The 23,155-nt window shown below is 40.2% G+C and overlaps 1 protein-coding gene across 1 annotated transcript in view; it reads left to right on the top strand.

Annotated features, from left to right (window-relative positions):
- CNTNAP5 (contactin associated protein family member 5) overlaps positions 1 to 23,155 on the top strand; it is a 322,294-nt gene that overhangs the window by 58,466 nt on the left and 240,673 nt on the right. Inside the window, exon 2 of the mRNA XM_072122032.1 lies at positions 21,060 to 21,158. Within this exon, the coding sequence (XP_071978133.1) occupies positions 21,060 to 21,158 (99 nt within the window). The remainder of the gene's footprint in view (positions 1 to 21,059; positions 21,159 to 23,155) is intronic.

The raw sequence follows: 23,155 nt of genomic DNA, 5'->3' as shown, positions 1-23,155 counted from the left end.
TGCAAACCCCAAAAACGTCAGAAAATCCAACAGAAGTGCATCTACAGACCCTTAGTAAATAAGCTAAATTGTTGCAAAATCAATTATTTCTTACAAAGCTGCTCATCTCTTAGAAATATCTTACAAATACTGATACGATAGTCATTAAGTATGTCCTCAATATCACATTTCTATGTTTTCGAGTTTGCATTCTTAGCATCCACATAAAACAGATTTATGTTTATATACGGTGCATGTAACGGGTAGCAGACAGCGCCATTCTCTGTGTAGTGGTCTTACCAAGTAACTGCAGTTTAGATAATTTCCGTTTGAAAGAAAACAGACTGCAGTGACTTGAATTGGCCACTACCCAATGAACGGAGCCTTCTGCTTCCATTCTCTGTCTACCAGCTCATCTGATGGGGCGGTGGGGGTGGATGGGGGCTGGATGTAGGATTCCCACCAATCTGATAATCATGGCCAAATCTTATCATAGGTCCTGAATATTTTATTTTTAACCCATTTGTTACAATGGATACAATGTTTCATTTACAATGACAAAACAATAACATGAATTAATATTGGGTCACTGGTTCCCTGCAGTCAGGGATATACAGTACGTAAGGTCCAGTTTGGCCCAAGGTCCATGGTCTCCGTTGTCCCTGCAGATGTGTTTGTCCTGGATATTACCTTTCCATTACATAAAATGATGATACAGCCTAAAGCTGCTCAGTAATGAGGGCGGCGGGTCCAGTGCCAAACCTGCTTATTTGCTTCTGTGAGTCTAAATGAGTGTTGGGTTTAATTCCTTCCTGACTCTGGACACCTTTGAGCGCCTCGAGCCTCTTCCCCGGCATTGAGACAGGATGTTAGAGCAGAGATAATGCACCGTGATCCTTGTGGTCTGCAGCCCCCCGCCCTGCCCCCATAATCCTGCCCTGGTGTAATGGAAAATGTTACCTGACGTTACACTCAACTGCAGGTGCAAGGCATGCTGGGAGCCTCTGCAGTCATTATAGCCTGGCATTCCGAGAATTAATTAACATTGAGGCAGAAAACTGATGATTGGGAGTGATGCCGAGAATCTACCGGTCGTCCTCGCGTTACTTTGTATCTTCGTTAAGTCCTTAGGTCTTTGTGTAAATACTGGGAAAGGCTCTGATAGGACACGATTAGAAGCAGATGAATGTGCGTCACATGATCGTGTACCTAAGTATAGCCCATCACAGACAGAAGAGGGTCCCACGTATGAACTGTCCATCATATATCAGTCCCAATGATCCCAACCTTCAAAAGCAGAAAGAGGGAGAACCCTGACCTTTCCCCCTGTAGGGTAAATACATAAATACTTATTTGTTGCTTTTTAATACTCTGTAACACCATTCCCCATTGTAGCAGTCCCCCCATACCCATCCCCTCACCATCCCCACAGATACTTACCTCTCCCTGTTACCTGCCGCTGCTGTGAAGGTGACAGTGTGGCCCTGCACACAATGGGGGTCATTTACTAAGGGCCCGATTCGCGTTTCCCCGACGCGTTGCCCAAATATTTCTGATTTGCGCCGATTTTCCCTTTATTCCCCCGGGTTTTTGGCGCACGCGATCGGATTGTGGCGCATTGGCGTCGGCATGCACGCGACGGAAATCGGGGGGCATTTTTTTTTTAAAAGTGTCGTGGGACACGCTCTTACCTTCACCCAGGATGGCTCGGTGAACTCCAGTGCGTTCCGATGCTCTTCAGCGCAGCAGTGACACCTGGTGGACGTCAGAGGAACTAGTGAATCGCCGGAAGACGCGCCTCTGGATCGCGAATGGGCCGGGTAAGTAAATCTGCCCCAATGTCCCCATTCCCAGACTGTCCAGCAGTTTATGCTCCGGAGATGAACCTTCTGTTTTCCCAGGAAAAAGGAAGTTGTCATCACTGTCTGCGATTTTGGAGGCTTCAGGTTATTGGCTTTTGTCACTTTGTGAGTGATAATAATTTCTTTGCTTGTTTGGCTGCGAGATCCCATAATGACCCTCATTGGACCTTGACAAACCTCCTGTCTCATTAAATGTGGATTATGAACCAATTGTGATTGAAACCAATGCTGTTCGTCCGTGGTACCAGAACCGCCGGGCTGTGTGCACCTGCCAATAAGGACTTTTCACAATTGAGTGGAGCTGTCTATTTCCTTTCTATAAGAACAAATTGCTGGACAATGGGGTCATATTGTACCTTGGAGTCAAACAGAGCTGAAATTTAGAGTATACAAAATAGTCAGAATCAGCAGTGGAATATAATACAAGTGGTTTGGGCAGTAGCCCTGGTTCCAAGCCCATGACCACCCAAACCACCCACCAAATTTTCCATGAAATTCTCGCTCATCTGTTCCTGCTCTCACATGTGCACAAGAGCCATTTCAGGACCTTTGTAGGTTTTCCAAAGGTTCTGAAACCACAGGTTGAAAGCAGGTAGAAGGGACTCATTATCCTCATTATCCTAGAAGCTGATTCTAGCACCAGATTTAGCAGACTTGTAGGGGGCTCTAATATTCCTACAGCCCAGGTTCCAGGGCAGTCCTTATGCACCCCTGACCAGAACCATGTGTCGCCTCAACCTAAGCCTATCCCATCATATATCACGAGCCTCTATGGGAAACTTTAAGTAAAATTTTGTAAATCTGTTTTCACTAGTCTTCAGTTTAGCGAGGATTCTCCAATTACCCAGTGTTATCTGCAGTCCTCAAGTTTAGTCTCCGCAGACAGACACTTAACTAAATAAAAGAAACAAATGTTATTCAAGGAGGAGCATCTCAGGCCGAGGAAATGAAGGAGAGAACAAAGTATGAGGCCAGGCAGCTGCCGCGCGAGCACTGGAGAAAATCACTGCAGAACACATGGAAATACATTCATCACTTCTGCTTTTGTTGCCTAAATCTCGGTTCTGTTGAGTTTAAAATTTTCTTTCAATCTGAGAAAGAATAGATCATTCAGCGGGTCTGCGGAGAGGAGGCGCGGGGGAGGGGAGGGAGGGGATGTGAAGGTGAAGAGGAGCTTGAGTAACCTAAAACACAGTGTAACGTATATGTATTTGCTTAGCTCCTGCCCTGTAGTGTAGCATCAGCACAGGAGCTTTATAAGTGCCGCAGTGGGGGGGAGAGGGGGGGGCGGTGTATAAAAAATACACAAGTATTTATTAGCCGCAATTGTCTGAGAATATCATTAAAGGAACAATAGTTATGTGCTATACCTATAATAATAGTGCTATAAACACACCCTAACATATCATTGGCACTTCTCAACTCCATTGGTGTCTGTTGTCTATAAAAGTTTTTGTCTATGTCTACAGCTCAGGTTGCACCACAGAAAACTTCACTCCTATTCAGATCCCTCTGTCCAACCTCTGATTCTCATATTCTTTCTCTAGAAAGTGGAGAAGAAATAAGTTATGGAGAGTAACGTAGTGCTCACACATCACAGACTACACTTCATGTAAATGTTTCACTGCTTGCTTCTACTACTTTTTCAGTGCTGTAAAGTTACTCCTTAATGTAGGGTTTTCATTTGATTGTTCTTTTACTGCCAAAAAAACATCTATAACATGTGTAATGTCAGTATATATTACATACCTCGATGCACATTTACTTACCCGGTCCAGTTGCGATCCAGCGGCGCGTTCATCGTCGAGTATTCGGGTCTGCCGGGATTCACTAACGTCTGTGCCCCCGATATCCAGTAGGTGTCGCTGCTGCGCCGAGGTCCGCCAGAGATTACCTGCTTCTTCCAGGTGCATGTAAGTGCTGATCTTGCGACACAGATTCTTTTTTAAATTCTGCGGGTTTTCCGAATCCGTCAGGTTGTCAGAGGGCCACGCCACCCAATTTCTGTCGTGTGAAAGCCAGCACCAATGCGCCACAATCTGATCGCGTGCGCCAAAATCCTGGCGCAATTTGGCACAAATCAGAAATCGCCGGGAAACCCAACGAAAGTGCGCGATTCGGACCCTTAGTAAATGAGCCCCATTGTTTGAACATTAATATACAGAACCTTGTCTGTGGGCACCAGATATTCACAGTCACTCATGATTATAATGGTTGTGAGTTTGTGAGTGCAAGCATTTGCCTGCACTGGTGCATTGTAACAGGATTGTACTGTAGTCATTGGGGTCTTATGCAGTTGTAGCATAAGCCGTGGCCTCTAGTCTGGGGTCTGGGCAGATAGGCGCGTGCTGCCCTCTGCAGGTGATGTCCTCCAGTATTCAGGACATGGTATATAGCAGAAGAGTCTGTTATGGATCTGCTGTCTGCGCTGAAGATGCAGACGGTGCAGTAATGTGCAGCATCTAATGAATGCTAAGCAGATGCTTGTACAATCTTCTGATTCCTAAATCTCTTGTCTATAAATATAAGAAGCGACTCCAGGATAACGGAGAAAAGCAAAAGTAAAGTAACACCAAACAAATGATATATTTACAGACAAAAGACATTGGGCCAGACGGACAAATGCACCAACTAATTATTCAACATTAGTGAATTTTTCTAATATGCGCAAAACTCTGAACCAAAGGTGGCGCAGACTAAGGAGCAACACCCTGAGCTCTAGTGCAGATCAGTGTATCCCCCTGTATAGTACAGCAGCAGAGCGGTGTATCCCCTGTATAGTACAGCAGCAGAGCAGTGTATCCCCTGTATAGTACAGCAGCGGAGCAGTGTATCCCCTGTATAGTACAGCAGCAGAGCAGTGTACTCCCTGTATAGTATAGCAGCAGAGCGGTCTATCCCCTGTATAGTACAGCAGCAGAGCGGTGTATCCCCTGTATAGTACAGCAGCAGAGCAGTGTATCCCCCTGTATAGTGCAGCAGCAGAGCAGTGTATCCCCCTGTATAGTGCAGCAGCAGAGCAGTGTATCCCCCTGTATAGTACAGCAGCAGAGCAGTGTATCCCCTGTATAGTACAGCAGCAGAGCAGTGTACTCCCTGTATAGTATAGCAGCAGAGCGGTCTATCCCCTGTATAGTACAGCAGCAGAGCGGTGTATCCCCTGTATAGTACAGCAGCAGAGCAGTGTATCCCCCTGTATAGTGCAGCAGCAGAGCAGTGTATCCCCTGTATAGTACAGCAGCAGTGCAGTGTATCCACTGTATAGTACAGGAGCAGAGCAGTGTATCCCCTGTATAGTACAGCAGCAGAGCGGTGTATCCCCTGTATAGTACAGCAGCAGAGCAGTGTATCCCCTGTATAGTACAGCAGCAGATCAGTGTATCCCCTGTATAGTACAGCAGCACAGCAGTGTATCCTCTGTATAGTACAGCAGCAGAGCAGTGTATCCCCTGTATAGTACAGCAGCAGAGCAGTGTATCCCCTGTATAGTACAGCAGCAGAGCAGTGTATCCCCTGTATAGTACAGCAGCAGAGCAGTGTATCCCCTGTATAGTACAGCAGCAGAGCAGTGTATCCCCTGTATAGTACAGCAGCAGAGCAGTGTATCCCCTGTATAGTACAGCAGCAGAGCAGTGTATCCCCTGTATAGTACAGCAGCAGAGCAGTGTATCCCCTGTATAGTACAGCAGCAGAGCAGTGTATCCCCTGTATAGTACAGCAGCAGAGCAGTGTATCTCCTGTATAGTACAGCAGCAGAGCAGTGTATCCTCTGTATAGTACAGCAGCAGAGCAGTGTATCCCCTGTATAGTACAGCAGCAGAGCAGTGTATTCCCTGTATAGTACAGCAGCAGTGTATCCCCTGTATAGTACAGCAGCAGAGCAGTGTATCCCCTGTATAGTACAGCAGCAGAGCAGTGTATCCCCTGTATAGTACAGCAGCAGAGCAGTGTATCCCCTGTATAGTATAGCAGCAGAGCAGTGTATCCCCTGTATAGTACAGCAGCAGAGCAGTGTATCCCCTGTATAGTACAGCAGCAGAGCAGTGTATCCCCTGTATAGTACAGCAGCAGAGCAGTATATCTCCTGTATAGTACAGCAGCAGAGCAGTGTATCACCTGTATAGTACAGCAGCAGAGCAGTGTATCTCCTGTATAGTACAGCAGCAGAGCAGTGTATCCTCTGTATAGTACAGCAGCAGAGCAGTGTATCCCCTGTATAGTACAGCAGCAGAGCAGTGTATCCCCTGTATAGTATAGCAGCAAAGCAGTGTATCCCCTGTATAGTACAGCAGCAGAGCAGTGTATCCCCTGTATAGTACAGCAGCAGAGCAGTGTATCCCCTATATAGTACAGCAGCAGAGCAGTGTATCCCCTGTATAGTACAGCAGCAGAGCAGTGTATCCCCTGTATAGTACAGCAGCAGAGCAGTGTATCCCCTGTATAGTACAGCAGCAGAGCAGTGTACTCCCTGTATAGTATAGCAGCAGAGCGGTCTATCCCCTGTATAGTACAGCAGCAGAGCGGTGTATCCCCTGTATAGTACAGCAGCAGAGCAGTGTATCCCCCTGTATAGTGCAGCAGCAGAGCAGTGTATCCCCCTGTATAGTGCAGCAGCAGAGCAGTGTATCCCCCTGTATAGTACAGCAGCAGAGCAGTGTATCCCCTGTATAGTACAGCAGCAGAGCAGTGTACTCCCTGTATAGTATAGCAGCAGAGCGGTCTATCCCCTGTATAGTACAGCAGCAGAGCGGTGTATCCCCTGTATAGTACAGCAGCAGAGCAGTGTATCCCCCTGTATAGTGCAGCAGCAGAGCAGTGTATCCCCTGTATAGTACAGCAGCAGTGCAGTGTATCCACTGTATAGTACAGGAGCAGAGCAGTGTATCCCCTGTATAGTACAGCAGCAGAGCGGTGTATCCCCTGTATAGTACAGCAGCAGAGCAGTGTATCCCCTGTATAGTACAGCAGCAGATCAGTGTATCCCCTGTATAGTACAGCAGCACAGCAGTGTATCCTCTGTATAGTACAGCAGCAGAGCAGTGTATCCCCTGTATAGTACAGCAGCAGAGCAGTGTATCCCCTGTATAGTACAGCAGCAGAGCAGTGTATCCCCTGTATAGTACAGCAGCAGAGCAGTGTATCCCCTGTATAGTACAGCAGCAGAGCAGTGTATCCCCTGTATAGTACAGCAGCAGAGCAGTGTATCCCCTGTATAGTACAGCAGCAGAGCAGTGTATCCCCTGTATAGTACAGCAGCAGAGCAGTGTATCCCCTGTATAGTACAGCAGCAGAGCAGTGTATCCCCTGTATAGTACAGCAGCAGAGCAGTGTATCTCCTGTATAGTACAGCAGCAGAGCAGTGTATCCTCTGTATAGTACAGCAGCAGAGCAGTGTATCCCCTGTATAGTACAGCAGCAGAGCAGTGTATTCCCTGTATAGTACAGCAGCAGTGTATCCCCTGTATAGTACAGCAGCAGAGCAGTGTATCCCCTGTATAGTACAGCAGCAGAGCAGTGTATCCCCTGTATAGTACAGCAGCAGAGCAGTGTATCCCCTGTATAGTATAGCAGCAGAGCAGTGTATCCCCTGTATAGTACAGCAGCAGAGCAGTGTATCCCCTGTATAGTACAGCAGCAGAGCAGTGTATCCCCTGTATAGTACAGCAGCAGAGCAGTATATCTCCTGTATAGTACAGCAGCAGAGCAGTGTATCACCTGTATAGTACAGCAGCAGAGCAGTGTATCTCCTGTATAGTACAGCAGCAGAGCAGTGTATCCTCTGTATAGTACAGCAGCAGAGCAGTGTATCCCCTGTATAGTACAGCAGCAGAGCAGTGTATCCCCTGTATAGTATAGCAGCAAAGCAGTGTATCCCCTGTATAGTACAGCAGCAGAGCAGTGTATCCCCTGTATAGTACAGCAGCAGAGCAGTGTATCCCCTATATAGTACAGCAGCAGAGCAGTGTATCCCCTGTATAGTACAGCAGCAGAGCAGTGTATCCCCTGTATAGTACAGCAGCAGAGCAGTGTATCCCCTGTATAGTACAGCAGCAGAGCAGTGTATCTCCTGTATAGTACAGCAGCAGAGCAGTGTATCCTCTGTATAGTACAGCAGCAGAGCAGTGTATCCCCTGTATAGTACAGCAGCAGAGCAGTGTATTCCCTGTATAGTACAGCAGCAGTGTATCCCCTGTATAGTACAGCAGCAGAGCAGTGTATCCCCTGTATAGTACAGCAGCAGAGCAGTGTATCCCCTGTATAGTACAGCAGCAGAGCAGTGTATCCCCTGTATAGTATAGCAGCAGAGAAGTGTATCCCCTGTATAGTACAGCAGCAGAGCAGTGTATCCCCTGTATAGTACAGCAGCAGAGCAGTGTATCCCCTGTATAGTACAGCAGCAGAGCAGTATATCTCCTGTATAGTACAGCAGCAGAGCAGTGTATCCCCTGTATAGTACAGCAGCAGAGCAGTGTATCCCCTGTATAGTACAGCAGCAGAGCAGTGTATCCCCTGTATAGTACAGCAGCAGAGCAGTATATCTCCTGTATAGTACAGCAGCAGAGCAGTGTATCCCCTGTATAGTACAGCAGCAGAGCAGTGTATCCCCTGTATAGTACAGCAGCAGAGCAGTGTATCCCCTGTATAGTACAGCAGCAGAGCAGTATATCTCCTGTATAGTACAGCAGCAGAGCAGTGTATCCCCTGTATAGTACAGCAGCAGAGCGGTGTATCCCCTGTATAGTACAGCAGCAGAGCAGTGTATCACCTGTATAGTACAGCAGCAGAGCAGTGTATCTCCTGTATAGTACAGCAGCAGAGCAGTGTATCCTCTGTATAGTACAGCAGCAGAGCAGTGTATCCCCTGTATAGTACAGCAGCAGAGCAGTGTATCCCCTGTATAGTATAGCAGCAGAGCAGTGTATCCCCTGTATAGTACAGCAGCAGAGCAGTGTATCCCCTGTATAGTACAGCAGCAGAGCAGTGTATCCCCTATATAGTACAGCAGCAGAGCAGTGTATCCCCTGTATAGTACAGCAGCAAAGCAGTGTATCCCCTGTATAGTACAGCAGCAGAGCAGTGTATCCCCTGTATAGTACAGCAGCAGAGCAGTGTATCCCCTGTATAGTACAGCAGCAGAGCAGTGTATCCCCTATATAGTACAGCAGCAGAGCAGTGTATCCCCTGTATAGTACAGCAGCAGAGCAGTGTATCCCCTGTATAGTACAGCAGCAGAGCAGTGTATCCTCTGTATAGTACAGCAGCAGAGCAGTGTATCCCCTGTATAGTACAGCAGCAGAGCAGTGTATCCCCTGTATAGTACAGCAGCAGAGCAGTGTATCCCCTGTATAGTACAGCAGCAGAGCAGTGTATCCCCTGTATAGTACAGCAGCAGAGCAGTGTATCCCCTGTATAGTACAGCAGCAGAGCAGTTTATCCCCTATATAGTACAGCAGCAGAGCAGTGTATCCCCTATATAGTACAGCAGAAGAGCAGTGTATCCCCTGTATAGTACAGCAGCAGAGCAGTTTATCCCCTGTATAGTACAGCAGCAGAGCAGTGTATTCCCTGTATAGTACAGCAGCAGAGCGGTGTATCCCCTGTATAGTACAGCAGCAGAGCAATGTATTCCCTGTATAGTACAGCAGCAGAGCGGTTTATCCCCTGTATAGTACAGCAGCAGAGCAGTGTATCCCCTGTATAGTACAGCAGCAGAGCAGTGTATCCCCTGTATAGTACAGCAGCAGAGCAGTGTATCCCCTGTATAGTACAGCAGCAGAGCAGTGTATCCCCTGTATAGTACAGCAGCAGAGCAGTGTATCCTCTGTATAGTACAGCAGCAGAGCAGTGTATCCCCTGTATAGTACAGCAGCAGAGCAGTGTATTCCCTGTATAGTAAAGCAGCAGAGCAGTGTATCCCCTGTATAGTACAGCAGCAGAGCAGTGTATCCCCTATATAGTACAGCAGCAGAGCAGTGTATCCCCTGTATAGTACAGCAGCAGAGCAGTGTATCCCCTGTATAGTAAAGCAGCAGAGCAGTGTATCCCCTGTATAGTACAGCAGCAGAGCAGTGTATCCCCTGTATAGTACAGCAGCAGAGCAGTGTATCCCCTGTATAGTACAGCAGCAGAGCAGTGTATCCCCTGTATAGTACAGCAGCAGAGCAGTTTATCCCCTGTATAGTACAGCAGCAGAGCAGTTTATCCCCTGTATAGTACAGCAGCAGAGCAGTTTATCCCCTGTATAGTACAGCAGCAGAGCAGTTTATCCCCTGTATAGTACAGCAGCAGAGCAGTGTATCCCCTGTATAGTACAGCAGCAGAGCAGTTTATCCCCTGTATAGTACAGCAGCAGAGCAGTGTATTCCCTGTATAGTACAGCAGCAGAGCGGTGTATCCCCTGTATAGTACAGCAGCAGAGCAGTGTATCCCCTGTTTAGTACAGCAGCAGAGCAGTGTATCCCCTGTATAGTACAGCAGCAGAGCAGTGTATCCCCTGTATAGTACAGCAGCAGAGCAGTGTATCCCCTGTATAGTACAGCAGCAGAGCAGTGTATCCCCTGTATAGTATATAGTATAGTATTATACACCTTCAGCGCAGGATGTGATATATTATATATTGCCTACATTGCTGATCATACAGATATGATACATGGCTGTCCTCATACATTAGTGATTTCATAATTCTCAACAGGGATTTTTTGTTCAGATTTATAATACACACAATTACGGTGATACTGACCTCAGGATTCTACTGCAGAGGAATAAAACTTGTCTCAATCTTTTATAAGGCTTCACAGCCGAGAGATGAGAGAAATAATTATATTTATTAAATCATTATACTTATCTAAGTATACTATATACTATGTATATACTATGTAAGAATAGAGTCCACAGCAGTCTCAGTGTTACAACTGATAGCGCCATTTAATCATTATAACATAAGAATATTATAGCAGCATTATTCTAATTACATTTTTGTACATAGGGGGCAGTATTATAGTAGTTATATTCCTGTACATAGGGGGCAGTATTATAGTAGTTATATTCTTGTACATAGGGGGCAGTATTATAGTAGTTATATTCTTGTACATAGGGGGCAGTATTATAGTAGTTATATTCTTGTACATAGGGGGCAGTATTATAGTAGTTATATTCTTGTACATAGGGGGCAGTATTATAGTAGTTATATTCTTGTACATAGGGGGCAGTATTATAGTAGTTATATTCTTGTACATAGGGGGCAGTATTATAGTAGTTATATTCCTGTACATAGGGGGCAGTATTATAGTTGTTATATTATTGTACATAGGGACAGTATTATAGTAGTTATATTCTTGTACACAGGGGGCAGTATTATAGTAGTTATTTTCTTGTACATAGGGGGCAGTATTATAGTAGTTATATTCCTGTACATAGGGGGCAGTATTATAGTAGTTATATTCTTGTACATAGGGGGAAGTATTATAGTAGTTATATTCTTGTACATAGGGTCAGTATTATAGTAGTTATATTCTTGTACATAGGAGGCAGTATTATAGTAGTTATATTCTTGTACATAGGGAGCAGTATTATAGTAGTTATATTCTTGTACATAGGGGCAGTATTATAGTAGTTATATTCTTGTACATAGGGGGCAGTATTATAGTAGTTATATTGTTCCATATAGGGGGCAGTATTATTCTAGTTATATTCTTGTACATAGGGGGCAGTATTATAGTAGTTATATTCTTGTACATAGAGAGCAGTATTATAGTAGTTATATTCTTGTACATAGGAGGCAGTATTATAGTAGTTATATTCTTCCTTATAGGGGGCAGTATTATTCTAGTTATATTCTTGTACATAGGGGGCAGTATTATAGTAGTTATATTCTTGTACATAGTGGACAGTATTATAGTAGTTATATTCTTGTACATAGGGGGCAGTATTATAGTAGTTATATTCTTGTACATAGGGGCAATATTATAGTAGTTATATTCCTGTACATAGTGGACAGTATTATAGTAGTTATATTCTTGTACATAGGGGGCAGTATTATAGTAGTTATATTCTTGTACATAGGGGGAAGTATTATAGTAGTTATATTCTTGTACATAGGGGGCAGTATTATAGTAATTATATTCTTGTACATAGGGGGCAGTATTATAGTAGTTATATTCTTGTACATAGGGGGCAGTATTATAGTAGTTATATTCTTGTACATAGGGGGCAGTATTATAGTAGTTATATCCCTGTACATAGGGGGCAGTATTGTAGTAGTTATATTCCTGTACATAGGGGGCAGTATTATAGTAGTTATATTCTTGTACATAGGGGGCAGTATTATAGTAGTTATATTCTTGTACATAGGGGCAATATTATAGTAGTTATATTCCTGTACATAGTGGACAGTATTATAGTAGTTATATTCTTGTACATAGGGGGCAGTATTATAGTAGTTATATTCTTGTACATAGGGGGAAGTATTATAGTAGTTATATTCTTGTACATAGGGGGCAGTATTATAGTAATTATATTCTTGTACATAGAGGGCAGTATAATAGTAGTTATATTCTTGTACATAGGGGGCAGTATTATAGTAGTTATATTCTTGTACATAGGGGGCAGTATTAAAGTAGTTATATTCCTGTACATAGGGGGCAGTATTATAGTAGTTATATTCCTGTACATAGGGGGCAGTATTATAGTAGTTATATTATGTACATAGGGGGCAGTATTATAGTAGTTATATTCTTGTACATAGGGGGCAGTATTATAGTAGTTATATTCTTGTACATAGGGGGCAGTATTATAGTAGTTATATTCCTGTACACAGGGGGCAGTATTATAGTAGTTATATTCCTGTACATAGCGGGCAGTATTATAGTAGTTATACTCTTGTACATAGGGGGCAGTAATATAGTAGTTATATTCCTGTACATAAGGGGCAGTATTATAGTAGTTATATTCTTGTACATAGGGGGAAGTATTATAGTAGTTATATTCTTGTACATAGGGGGCAGTAATATAGCAGTTATATACTTTTACATAGATAGCAGTATTATAGTAGTTGTATTATGTACATAGGGGGCAGTATTATAGTAGTTATATTCTTGTACATAGAGAGCAGTATTATAGTAGTTATATTCTTGTACATAGGGGGCAGTATTATAGTAGTTATATTCTTGTACATAGGGGGCAGTATTAAAGTAGTTATATTCCTGTACATAGGGGGCAGTATTATAGTAGTTATATTCCTGTACATAGGGGGCAGTATTATAGTAGTTATATTCTTGTACATAGGGGGCAGTATTATAGTAGTTATATTCCTGTACATAGGGGGCAGTATTATAGTAGTTTTATTCCTGTACATAGGGGGCAGTATTATAGTTGTTATATTATTGTACATAGGGACAGTATTATAGTAGTTATATTCTTGTACACAGGGGGCAGTATTATAGTAGTTATATTCTTGTACATAGGGGGCAGTATTATAGTAGTTATATTCCTGTACATAGGGGGCAGTATTATAGTAGTTATATTCTTGTACATAGGGGGAAGTATTATAGTAGTTATATTCTTGTACATAGGGTCAGTATTATAGTAGTTATATTCTTGTACATAGGAGGCAGTATTATAGTAGTTATATTCTTGTACATAGGGGGCAGTATTATAGTAAATATATTCTTGTACATAGGGGCAGTATTATAGTAAATATATTCTTGTACATAGGGGGCAGTATTATAGTAGTTATATTCTTCCATATAGGGGGCAGTATTATTCTAGTTATATTCTTGTACATAGGGGGCAGTATTATAGTAGTTATATTCTTGTACATAGAGAGCAGTATTATAGTAGTTATATTCTTGTACATAGGAGGCAGTATTATAGTAGTTATATTCTTCCATATAGGGGGCAGTATTATTCTAGTTATATTGTTGTACATAGGGGGCAGTATTATAGTAGTTATATTCTTGTACATAGTGGACAGTATTATAGTAGTTATATTCTTGTACATAGGGGGCAGTATTATAGTAGTTATATTCTTGTACATAGGGGCAATATTATAGTAGTTATATTCCTGTACATAGTGGACAGTATTATAGTAGTTATATTCTTGTACATAGGGGGCAGTATTATAGTAGTTATATTCTTGTACATAGGGGCAGTATTATAGTAGTTATATTCTTGTACATAGGGGGCAGTATTATAGTAGTTATATTCTTGTACATAGGGGGTAGTATGATAGTAGTTATATTCTTGTACATAGGGGGCAGTATTATAGTAGTTATATTCTTGTACATAGGGGGCAGTATTATAGTAGTTATATTCTTGTACATAGGAGGCAGTATTATAGTAGTTATATTCTTGTACATAGGGGGCAGTATTATAGTAGTTATATTCTTGTACATAGGGGGCAGTATTATAGTAGTTATATCCCTGTACATAGGGGGCAGTATTGTAGTAGTTATATTCCTGTACATAGGGGGCAGTATTATAGTAGTTATATTCTTGTACATAGGGGGCAGTATTAAAGTAGTTATATTCTTGTACATAGGGAAGCAGTATTATAGTAGTTATATTCTTGTACATAGGGGGCAGTATTAAAGTAGTTATATTCCTGTACATAGGGGGCAGTATTATAGTAGTTATATTCTTGTACATAGGGGGCAGTATTATAGTAGTTATATTCCTGTACACAGGGGGCAGTATTATAGTAGTTATATTCCTGTACATAGCGGGCAGTATTATAGTAGTTATACTCTTGTACATAGGGGGCAGTATTATAGTAGTTATATTCCTGTACATAGGGGGCAGTATTATAGTAGTTATATTCTTGTACATAGGGGGAAGTATTATAGTAGTTATATTCTTGTACATAGGGGGCAGTATTATAGTAGTTATATACTTGTACATAGGTAGCAGTATTATAGTAGTTATATTATGTACATAGGGGGCAGTATTATAGTAATTATATCCTGTACATAGGGGGTAGTATTATAGTAGTTATATTCTTGTACATAGGGGGCAGTATTATAGTAGTTATATTCCTGTACATAGGGGGCAGTATTATAGTAGTTATATTCTTGTACATAGGGGGAAGTATTATAGTAGTTATTTTCTTGTACATAGGGGGCAGTATTATAGTAGTTATATTATGTACATAGGGGGCAGTATTATAGTAGTTTTATTCTTGTACATAGGGGGCAGTATTATAGTAGTTATATTCTTGTACATAGGGAAGCAGTATTATAGTAGTTATATTCTTGTACATAGGGGTCAGTATTAAAGTAGTTATATTCCTGTACATAGGGGGCAGTATTATAGTAGTTATATTCTTGTACATAGGGGGCAGTATTATAGTAGTTATATTCCTGTACACAGGGGGCAGTATTATAGTAGTTATATTCCTGTACATAGCAGGCAGTATTATAGTAGTTATACTCTTGTACATAGGGGGCAGTAATATAGTAGTTATATTCCTGTACATAGGGGGCAGTATTATAGTAGTTATATTCTTGTACATAGGGGGAAGTATTATAGTAGTTATATTCTTGTACATAGGGGGCAGTAATATAGCAGTTATATACTTGTACATAGATAGCAGTATTATAGTAGTTGTATTATGTACATAGGGGGCAGTATTATAGTAGTTATATTCTTGTACATAGAGAGCAGTATTATAGTAGTTATATTCTTGTACATAGGGGGCAGTATTATAGTAGTTATATTCTTGTACATAGGGGCCAGTATTATAGTAGTTATATGTTTGTACATAGGGGCAGTATTATAGTAATTATATCCTGTACATAGGGGGTAGTATTATAGTAGTTATATTCTTGTACATAGGGGGCAGTATTATAGTAGTTATATTCCTGTACATAGGGGGCAGTATTATAGTAGTTATATTCTTGTACATAGGAGGCAGTATTATAGTAGTTATATTCTTCCATATAGGGGGCAGTATTATTCTAGTTATATTGTTGTACATAGGGGGCAGTATTATAGTAGTTATATTCTTGTACATAGTGGACAGTATTATAGTAGTTATATTCTTGTACATAGGGGGCAGTATTATAGTAGTTATATTCTTGTACATAGGGGCAATATTATAGTAGTTATATTCCTGTACATAGTGGACAGTATTATAGTAGTTATATTCTTGTACATAGGGGGCAGTATTATAGTAGTTATATTCTTGTACATAGGGGCAGTATTATAGTAGTTATATTCTTGTACATAGGGGGCAGTATTATAGTAGTTATATTCTTGTACATAGGGGGTAGTATGATAGTAGTTATATTCTTGTACATAGGGGGCAGTATTATAGTAGTTATATTCTTGTACATAGGGGGCAGTATTATAGTAGTTATATTCTTGTACATAGGAGGCAGTATTATAGTAGTTATATTCTTGTACATAGGGGGCAGTATTATAGTAGTTATATTCTTGTACATAGGGGGCAGTATTATAGTAGTTATATCCCTGTACATAGGGGGCAGTATTGTAGTAGTTATATTCCTGTACATAGGGGGCAGTATTATAGTAGTTATATTCTTGTACATAGGGGGCAGTATTAAAGTAGTTATATTCTTGTACATAGGGAAGCAGTATTATAGTAGTTATATTCTTGTACATAGGGGGCAGTATTAAAGTAGTTATATTCCTGTACATAGGGGGCAGTATTATAGTAGTTATATTCTTGTACATAGGGGGCAGTATTATAGTAGTTATATTCCTGTACACAGGGGGCAGTATTATAGTAGTTATATTCCTGTACATAGCGGGCAGTATTATAGTAGTTATACTCTTGTACATAGGGGGCAGTATTATAGTAGTTATATTCCTGTACATAGGGGGCAGTATTATAGTAGTTATATTCTTGTACATAGGGGGAAGTATTATAGTAGTTATATTCTTGTACATAGGGGGCAGTATTATAGTAGTTATATACTTGTACATAGGTAGCAGTATTATAGTAGTTATATTATGTACATAGGGGGCAGTATTATAGTAATTATATCCTGTACATAGGGGGTAGTATTATAGTAGTTATATTCTTGTACATAGGGGGCAGTATTATAGTAGTTATATTCCTGTACATAGGGGGCAGTATTATAGTAGTTATATTCTTGTACATAGGGGGAAGTATTATAGTAGTTATTTTCTTGTACATAGGGGGCAGTATTATAGTAGTTATATTATGTACATAGGGGGCAGTATTATAGTAGTTTTATTCTTGTACATAGGGGGCAGTATTATAGTAGTTATATTCTTGTACATAGGGAAGCAGTATTATAGTAGTTATATTCTTGTACATAGGGGTCAGTATTAAAGTAGTTATATTCCTGTACATAGGGGGCAGTATTATAGTAGTTATATTCTTGTACATAGGGGGCAGTATTATAGTAGTTATATTCCTGTACACAGGGGGCAGTATTATAGTAGTTATATTCCTGTACATAGCAGGCAGTATTATAGTAGTTATACTCTTGTACATAGGGGGCAGTAATATAGTAGTTATATTCCTGTACATAGGGGGCAGTATTATAGTAGTTATATTCTTGTACATAGGGGGAAGTATTATAGTAGTTATATTCTTGTACATAGGGGGCAGTAATATAGCAGTTATATACTTGTACATAGATAGCAGTATTATAGTAGTTGTATTATGTACATAGGGGGCAGTATTATAGTAGTTATATTCTTGTACATAGAGAGCAGTATTATAGTAGTTATATTCTTGTACATAGGGGGCAGTATTATAGTAGTTATATTCTTGTACATAGGGGCCAGTATTATAGTAGTTATATGTTTGTACATAGGGGCAGTATTATAGTAATTATATCCTGTACATAGGGGGTAGTATTATAGTAGTTATATTCTTGTACATAGGGGGCAGTATTATAGTAGTTATATTCCTGTACATAGGGGGCAGTATTATAGTAGTTATATTCTTGTACATAGGGGGAAGTATTATAGTAGTTATTTTCTTGTACATAGGGGGCAGTATTATAGTAGTTATATTATGTACATAGGGGGCAGTATTATAGTAATTATATCCTGTACATAGGGGGGCAGTATTAGAGCAGTTATATTCCTGTACATAGGGGACAGTATTATAGTAGTTATGTTCTTGTACATAGGGGGCAGTATTATAGTAGTTATATTCTTGTACATAGGGGAAGTATTATAGTAGTTATATTCCTGTACATAGGGGCAGTATTATAGTAGTTATATTCTTGTACATAGGGGGGCAGTATTAGAGCAGTTATATTCCTGTACATAGGGGACAGTATTATAGTAGTTATGTTCTTGTACATAGGGGGCAGTATTATAGTAGTTTTATTCTTGTACATAGGGGGAAGTATTATAGTAGTTATATTCTTGTACATAGGGGCAGTAATATAGTAGTTATATACTTGTACATAGATAGCAGTATTATAGTAGTTGTATTATGTACATAGGGGGCAGTATTATAGTAGTTATATTCTTGTACATAGAGAGCAGTATTATAGTAGTTATATTCTTGTACATAGGGGGCAGTATTATAGTAGTTATATTCTTGTACATAGGGGGCAGTATTATAGTAGTTATATGTTTGTACATAGGGGGCAGTATTATAGTAATTATATCCTGTACATAGGGGGTAGTATTATAGTAGTTATATTCTTGTACATAGGGGGCAGTATTATAGTAGTTATATTCCTGTACATAGGGGGCAGTATTATAGTAGTTATATTCTTGTACATAGGGGGAAGTATTATAGTAGTTATTTTCTTGTACATAGGGGGCAGTATTATAGTAGTTATATTATGTACATAGGGGGCAGTATTATAGTAATTATATCCTGTACATAGGGGGGCAGTATTATAGTAGTTATATTCTTGTACATAGGAGGCAGTATTATAGTAGTTATATTCCTGTACATAGGGGGCAGTATTATAGTAGTTATATTCTTGTACATAGGGGGAAGTATTATAGTAGTTATTTTCTTGTACATAGGGGGCAGTATTATAGTAGTTATATTATGTACATAGGGGGCAGTATTATAGTAGTTTTATTCTTGTACATAGGGGGCAGTATTATAGTAGTTATATTCTTGTACATAGGGAAGCAGTATTATAGTAGTTATATTCTTGTACATAGGGGTCAGTATTAAAGTAGTTATATTCCTGTACATAGGGGGCAGTATTATAGTAGTTATATTCTTGTACATAGGGGGCAGTATTATAGTAGTTATATTCCTGTACACAGGGGGCAGTATTATAGTAGTTATATTCCTGTACATAGCGGGCAGTATTATAGTAGTTATACTCTTGTACATAGGGGGCAGTAATATAGTAGTTATATTCCTGTACATAGGGGGCAGTATTATAGTAGTTATATTCTTGTACATAGGGGGAAGTATTATAGTAGTTATATTCTTGTACATAGGGGGCAGTAATATAGCAGTTATATACTTGTACATAGATAGCAGTATTATAGTAGTTGTATTATGTACATAGGGGGCAGTATTATAGTAGTTATATTCTTGTACATAGAGAGCAGTATTATAGTAGTTATATTCTTGTACATAGGGGGCAGTATTATAGTAGTTATATTCTTGTACATAGGGGCCAGTATTATAGTAGTTATATGTTTGTACATAGGGGGCAGTATTATAGTAATTATATCCTGTACATAGGGGGTAGTATTATAGTAGTTATATTCTTGTACATAGGGGGCAGTATTATAGTAGTTATATTCCTGTACATAGGGGGCAGTATTATAGTAGTTATATTCTTGTACATAGGGGGAAGTATTATAGTAGTTATTTTCTTGTACATAGGGGGCAGTATTATAGTAGTTATATTATGTACATAGGGGGCAGTATTATAGTAATTATATCCTGTACATAGGGGGCAGTATTAGAGCAGTTATATTCCTGTACATAGGGGACAGTATTATAGTAGTTATGTTCTTGTACATAGGGGGCAGTATTATAGTAGTTATATTCTTGTACATAGGGGAAGTATTATAGTAGTTATATTCCTGTACATAGGGGCAGTATTATAGTAGTTATATTCTTGTACATAGGGGGGCAGTATTAGAGCAGTTATATTCCTGTACATAGGGGACAGTATTATAGTAGTTATGTTCTTGTACATAGGGGGCAGTATTATAGTAGTTTTATTCTTGTACATAGGGGGAAGTATTATAGTAGTTATATTCTTGTACATAGGGGCAGTAATATAGTAGTTATATACTTGTACATAGATAGCAGTATTATAGTAGTTGTATTATGTACATAGGGGGCAGTATTATAGTAGTTATATTCTTGTACATAGAGAGCAGTATTATAGTAGTTATATTCTTGTACATAGGGGGCAGTATTATAGTAGTTATATTCTTGTACATAGGGGGCAGTATTATAGTAGTTATATGTTTGTACATAGGGGGCAGTATTATAGTAATTATATCCTGTACATAGGGGGTAGTATTATAGTAGTTATATTCTTGTACATAGGGGGCAGTATTATAGTAGTTATATTCCTGTACATAGGGGGCAGTATTATAGTAGTTATATTCTTGTACATAGGGGGAAGTATTATAGTAGTTATTTTCTTGTACATAGGGGGCAGTATTATAGTAGTTATATTATGTACATAGGGGGCAGTATTATAGTAATTATATCCTGTACATAGGGGGGCAGTATTATAGTAGTTATATTCTTGTACATAGGAGGCAGTATTATAGTAGTTATATTCCTGTACATAGGGGGCATTATTATAGTAGTTATATTCTTGTACGTAGGGGGCAGTATTATAGTAGTTATATTCTTGTACATAGGGGGCAGTATTATAGTAGTTATATTCTTGTACATAGGGGGCAGTATTATAGTTGTAATATTTATGTATATAGGGGGCAGTATTACAGTATGTTGCTGTACTGTATTAGTTTTGTTCTTGTAAATTGGAGCAGCATTTTCATTTTATGAAGAATACTAAACAATGTGTTGACACCTCTGAGCACAAATCTTAATGTGATATATTTTTTTACTTTCTAAGTTTAGTTCTCCTTCAAAATAACAAAAATACTTGACAACTTTTTGGAATAAACATGAGCATATGATGACTGGATGTCATGTCTTCTTAGTGATCGGATGATCTTGATTGAATCTTTTGTCTTTCTTGTCTCCATCTCTTCTTTTTCTTGCTATCGTGACAATGTGTCTGTCCATTTCCTCTCCTGCAGATAATTGTGACGATCCTCTGGTGTCTCCTCTACCACAGACGGCATTTGACAGCTCCTCAGAAACTCTCCTCAGCAATGCAAAGCTCAACAGTAGAGATGGTAAGATCATTGTTTGAAGTTTCTGTCACCGTCCAAGATGCTCTGATGAATAATGTATCATGAGGAATCTGCCTCAGAAAACGTGTATTGTATTAGCATTGTAGCCAAGACAAGAAATCAATACCAAATGTAGAAGGTCAAGTATTTGTCCCAGTTGGAGGTCATGGAGCTTTACAATAACATCTCTAAAGCAAGTGGCAAAAGTAGAATAGTGAGTGCAGCTCTGGAGTATAATGCAGGATGTAACTCAGTATCAGTACAGGATAAGTAATGTCATGTATGTACACAGTGACTGCACCAGCAGCAGAATAGTGAGTGCAGCTCTGGGGTATAATACAGGATGTAACTCAGGATCAGTACAGGATAAGTAATGTCATGTATGTGCACAGTGACTGCACCAGCAGCAGAATAGTGAGTGCAGCTCTGGAGTATAATGCAGGATGTAACTCAGTATCAGTACAGGATAAGTAATGTCATGTATGTACACAGTGACTGCACCAGCAGCAGAATAGTGAGTGCAGCTCTGGAGTATAATACAGGATGTAACTCAGGATCAGTACAATATATGTAATGTCATGTATGTACACAGTGACTGCACCAGCAGCAGAATAGTGAGTGCAGCTCTTGAGTATAACACAGGATGTAACTCAGGATCAGTACAGGATAAGTAATGTCATGTATGTACACAGTGACTGCACCAGCAGCAGAACAGTGAGTGAAGCTCTGGAGTATAAAACAGGATGTAACTCAGGATCAGTACAGGATAAGTAATGTCATGTATGTACACAGTGACTGCACCAGCAGCAGAATAGTGAGTGCAGCTCTGGGGTATAATACAGGATGTAACTCAGGATCAGTACACTATAAGTAATGTCATGTATGTACACAGTGACTGCACCAGCAGCAGAATAGTGAGTGCAGCTCTGGGGTATAATACAGGATGTAACTCAGGATCAGTACAGGATAAGTAATGTCATGTATGTATGTACAGTGACTGCACCAGCAGCAGAATAGTGAGTGCAGCTCTGGAGTATAATACAGGATGTAACTCATGATCAGTACAAGATAAGTAATATCATGTATGTACACCGTGACTGCACCAGCAGCAGAATAGTGAGTGAAGCTCTGGAGTATAAAACAGGATGTAACTCAGGATCAGTACAGGATAAGTAATGTCATGTATGTACACAGTGACTGCACCAGCAGCAGAACAGTGAGTGAAGCTCTGGAGTATAAAACAGGATGTAACTCAGGATCAGTACAGGATAAGTAATGTCATGTATGTATGTACAGTGACTGCACCAGCAGCAGAATAGTGAGTGCAGCTCTGGAGTATAATACAGGATGTAACTCAGGATCAGTACAATATATGTAATGTCATGTATGTACACAGTGACTGCACCAGCAGCAGAATAGTGAGTGCAGCTCTTGAGTATAACACAGGATGTAACTCAGGATCAGTACAGGATAAGTAATGTCATGTATGTACACAGTGACTGCACCAGCAGCAGAACAGTGAGTGAAGCTCTGGAGTATAAAACAGGATGTAACTCAGGATCAGTACAGGATAAGTAATGTCATGTATGTACACAGTGACTGCACCAGCAGCAGAATAGTGAGTGCAGCTCTGGGGTATAATACAGGATGTAACTCAGGATCAGTACACTATAAGTAATGTCATGTATGTACACAGTGACTGCACCAGCAGCAGAATAGTGAGTGCAGCTCTTGAGTATAACACAGGATGTAACTCAGGATCGGTACAGGATAAGTAATGTCATGTATGTACACAGTGACTGCACCAGCAGCAGAATAGTGAGTGCAGCTCTGGAGTATAATACAGGATGTAACTCAGGATCAGTACAGGATAAGTAATGTCATGTATGTACACAGTGACTGCACCAGCAGCAGAATAGTGAGTGCAGCTCTGATAAATCATAAATATTTTAATATGAGATAAATGCACATGATCTTGTGCCACGTTATATTATGTATAC

The sequence above is a fragment of the Engystomops pustulosus genome, chromosome 8 (assembly GCF_040894005.1).
Source record: "Engystomops pustulosus chromosome 8, aEngPut4.maternal, whole genome shotgun sequence".
Taxonomy (NCBI): domain Eukaryota; kingdom Metazoa; phylum Chordata; class Amphibia; order Anura; family Leptodactylidae; genus Engystomops; species Engystomops pustulosus.
The sequence above is the reverse complement of the archived record's forward strand: the minus strand, read 5'-3'. Positions and strand labels throughout refer to the sequence as shown.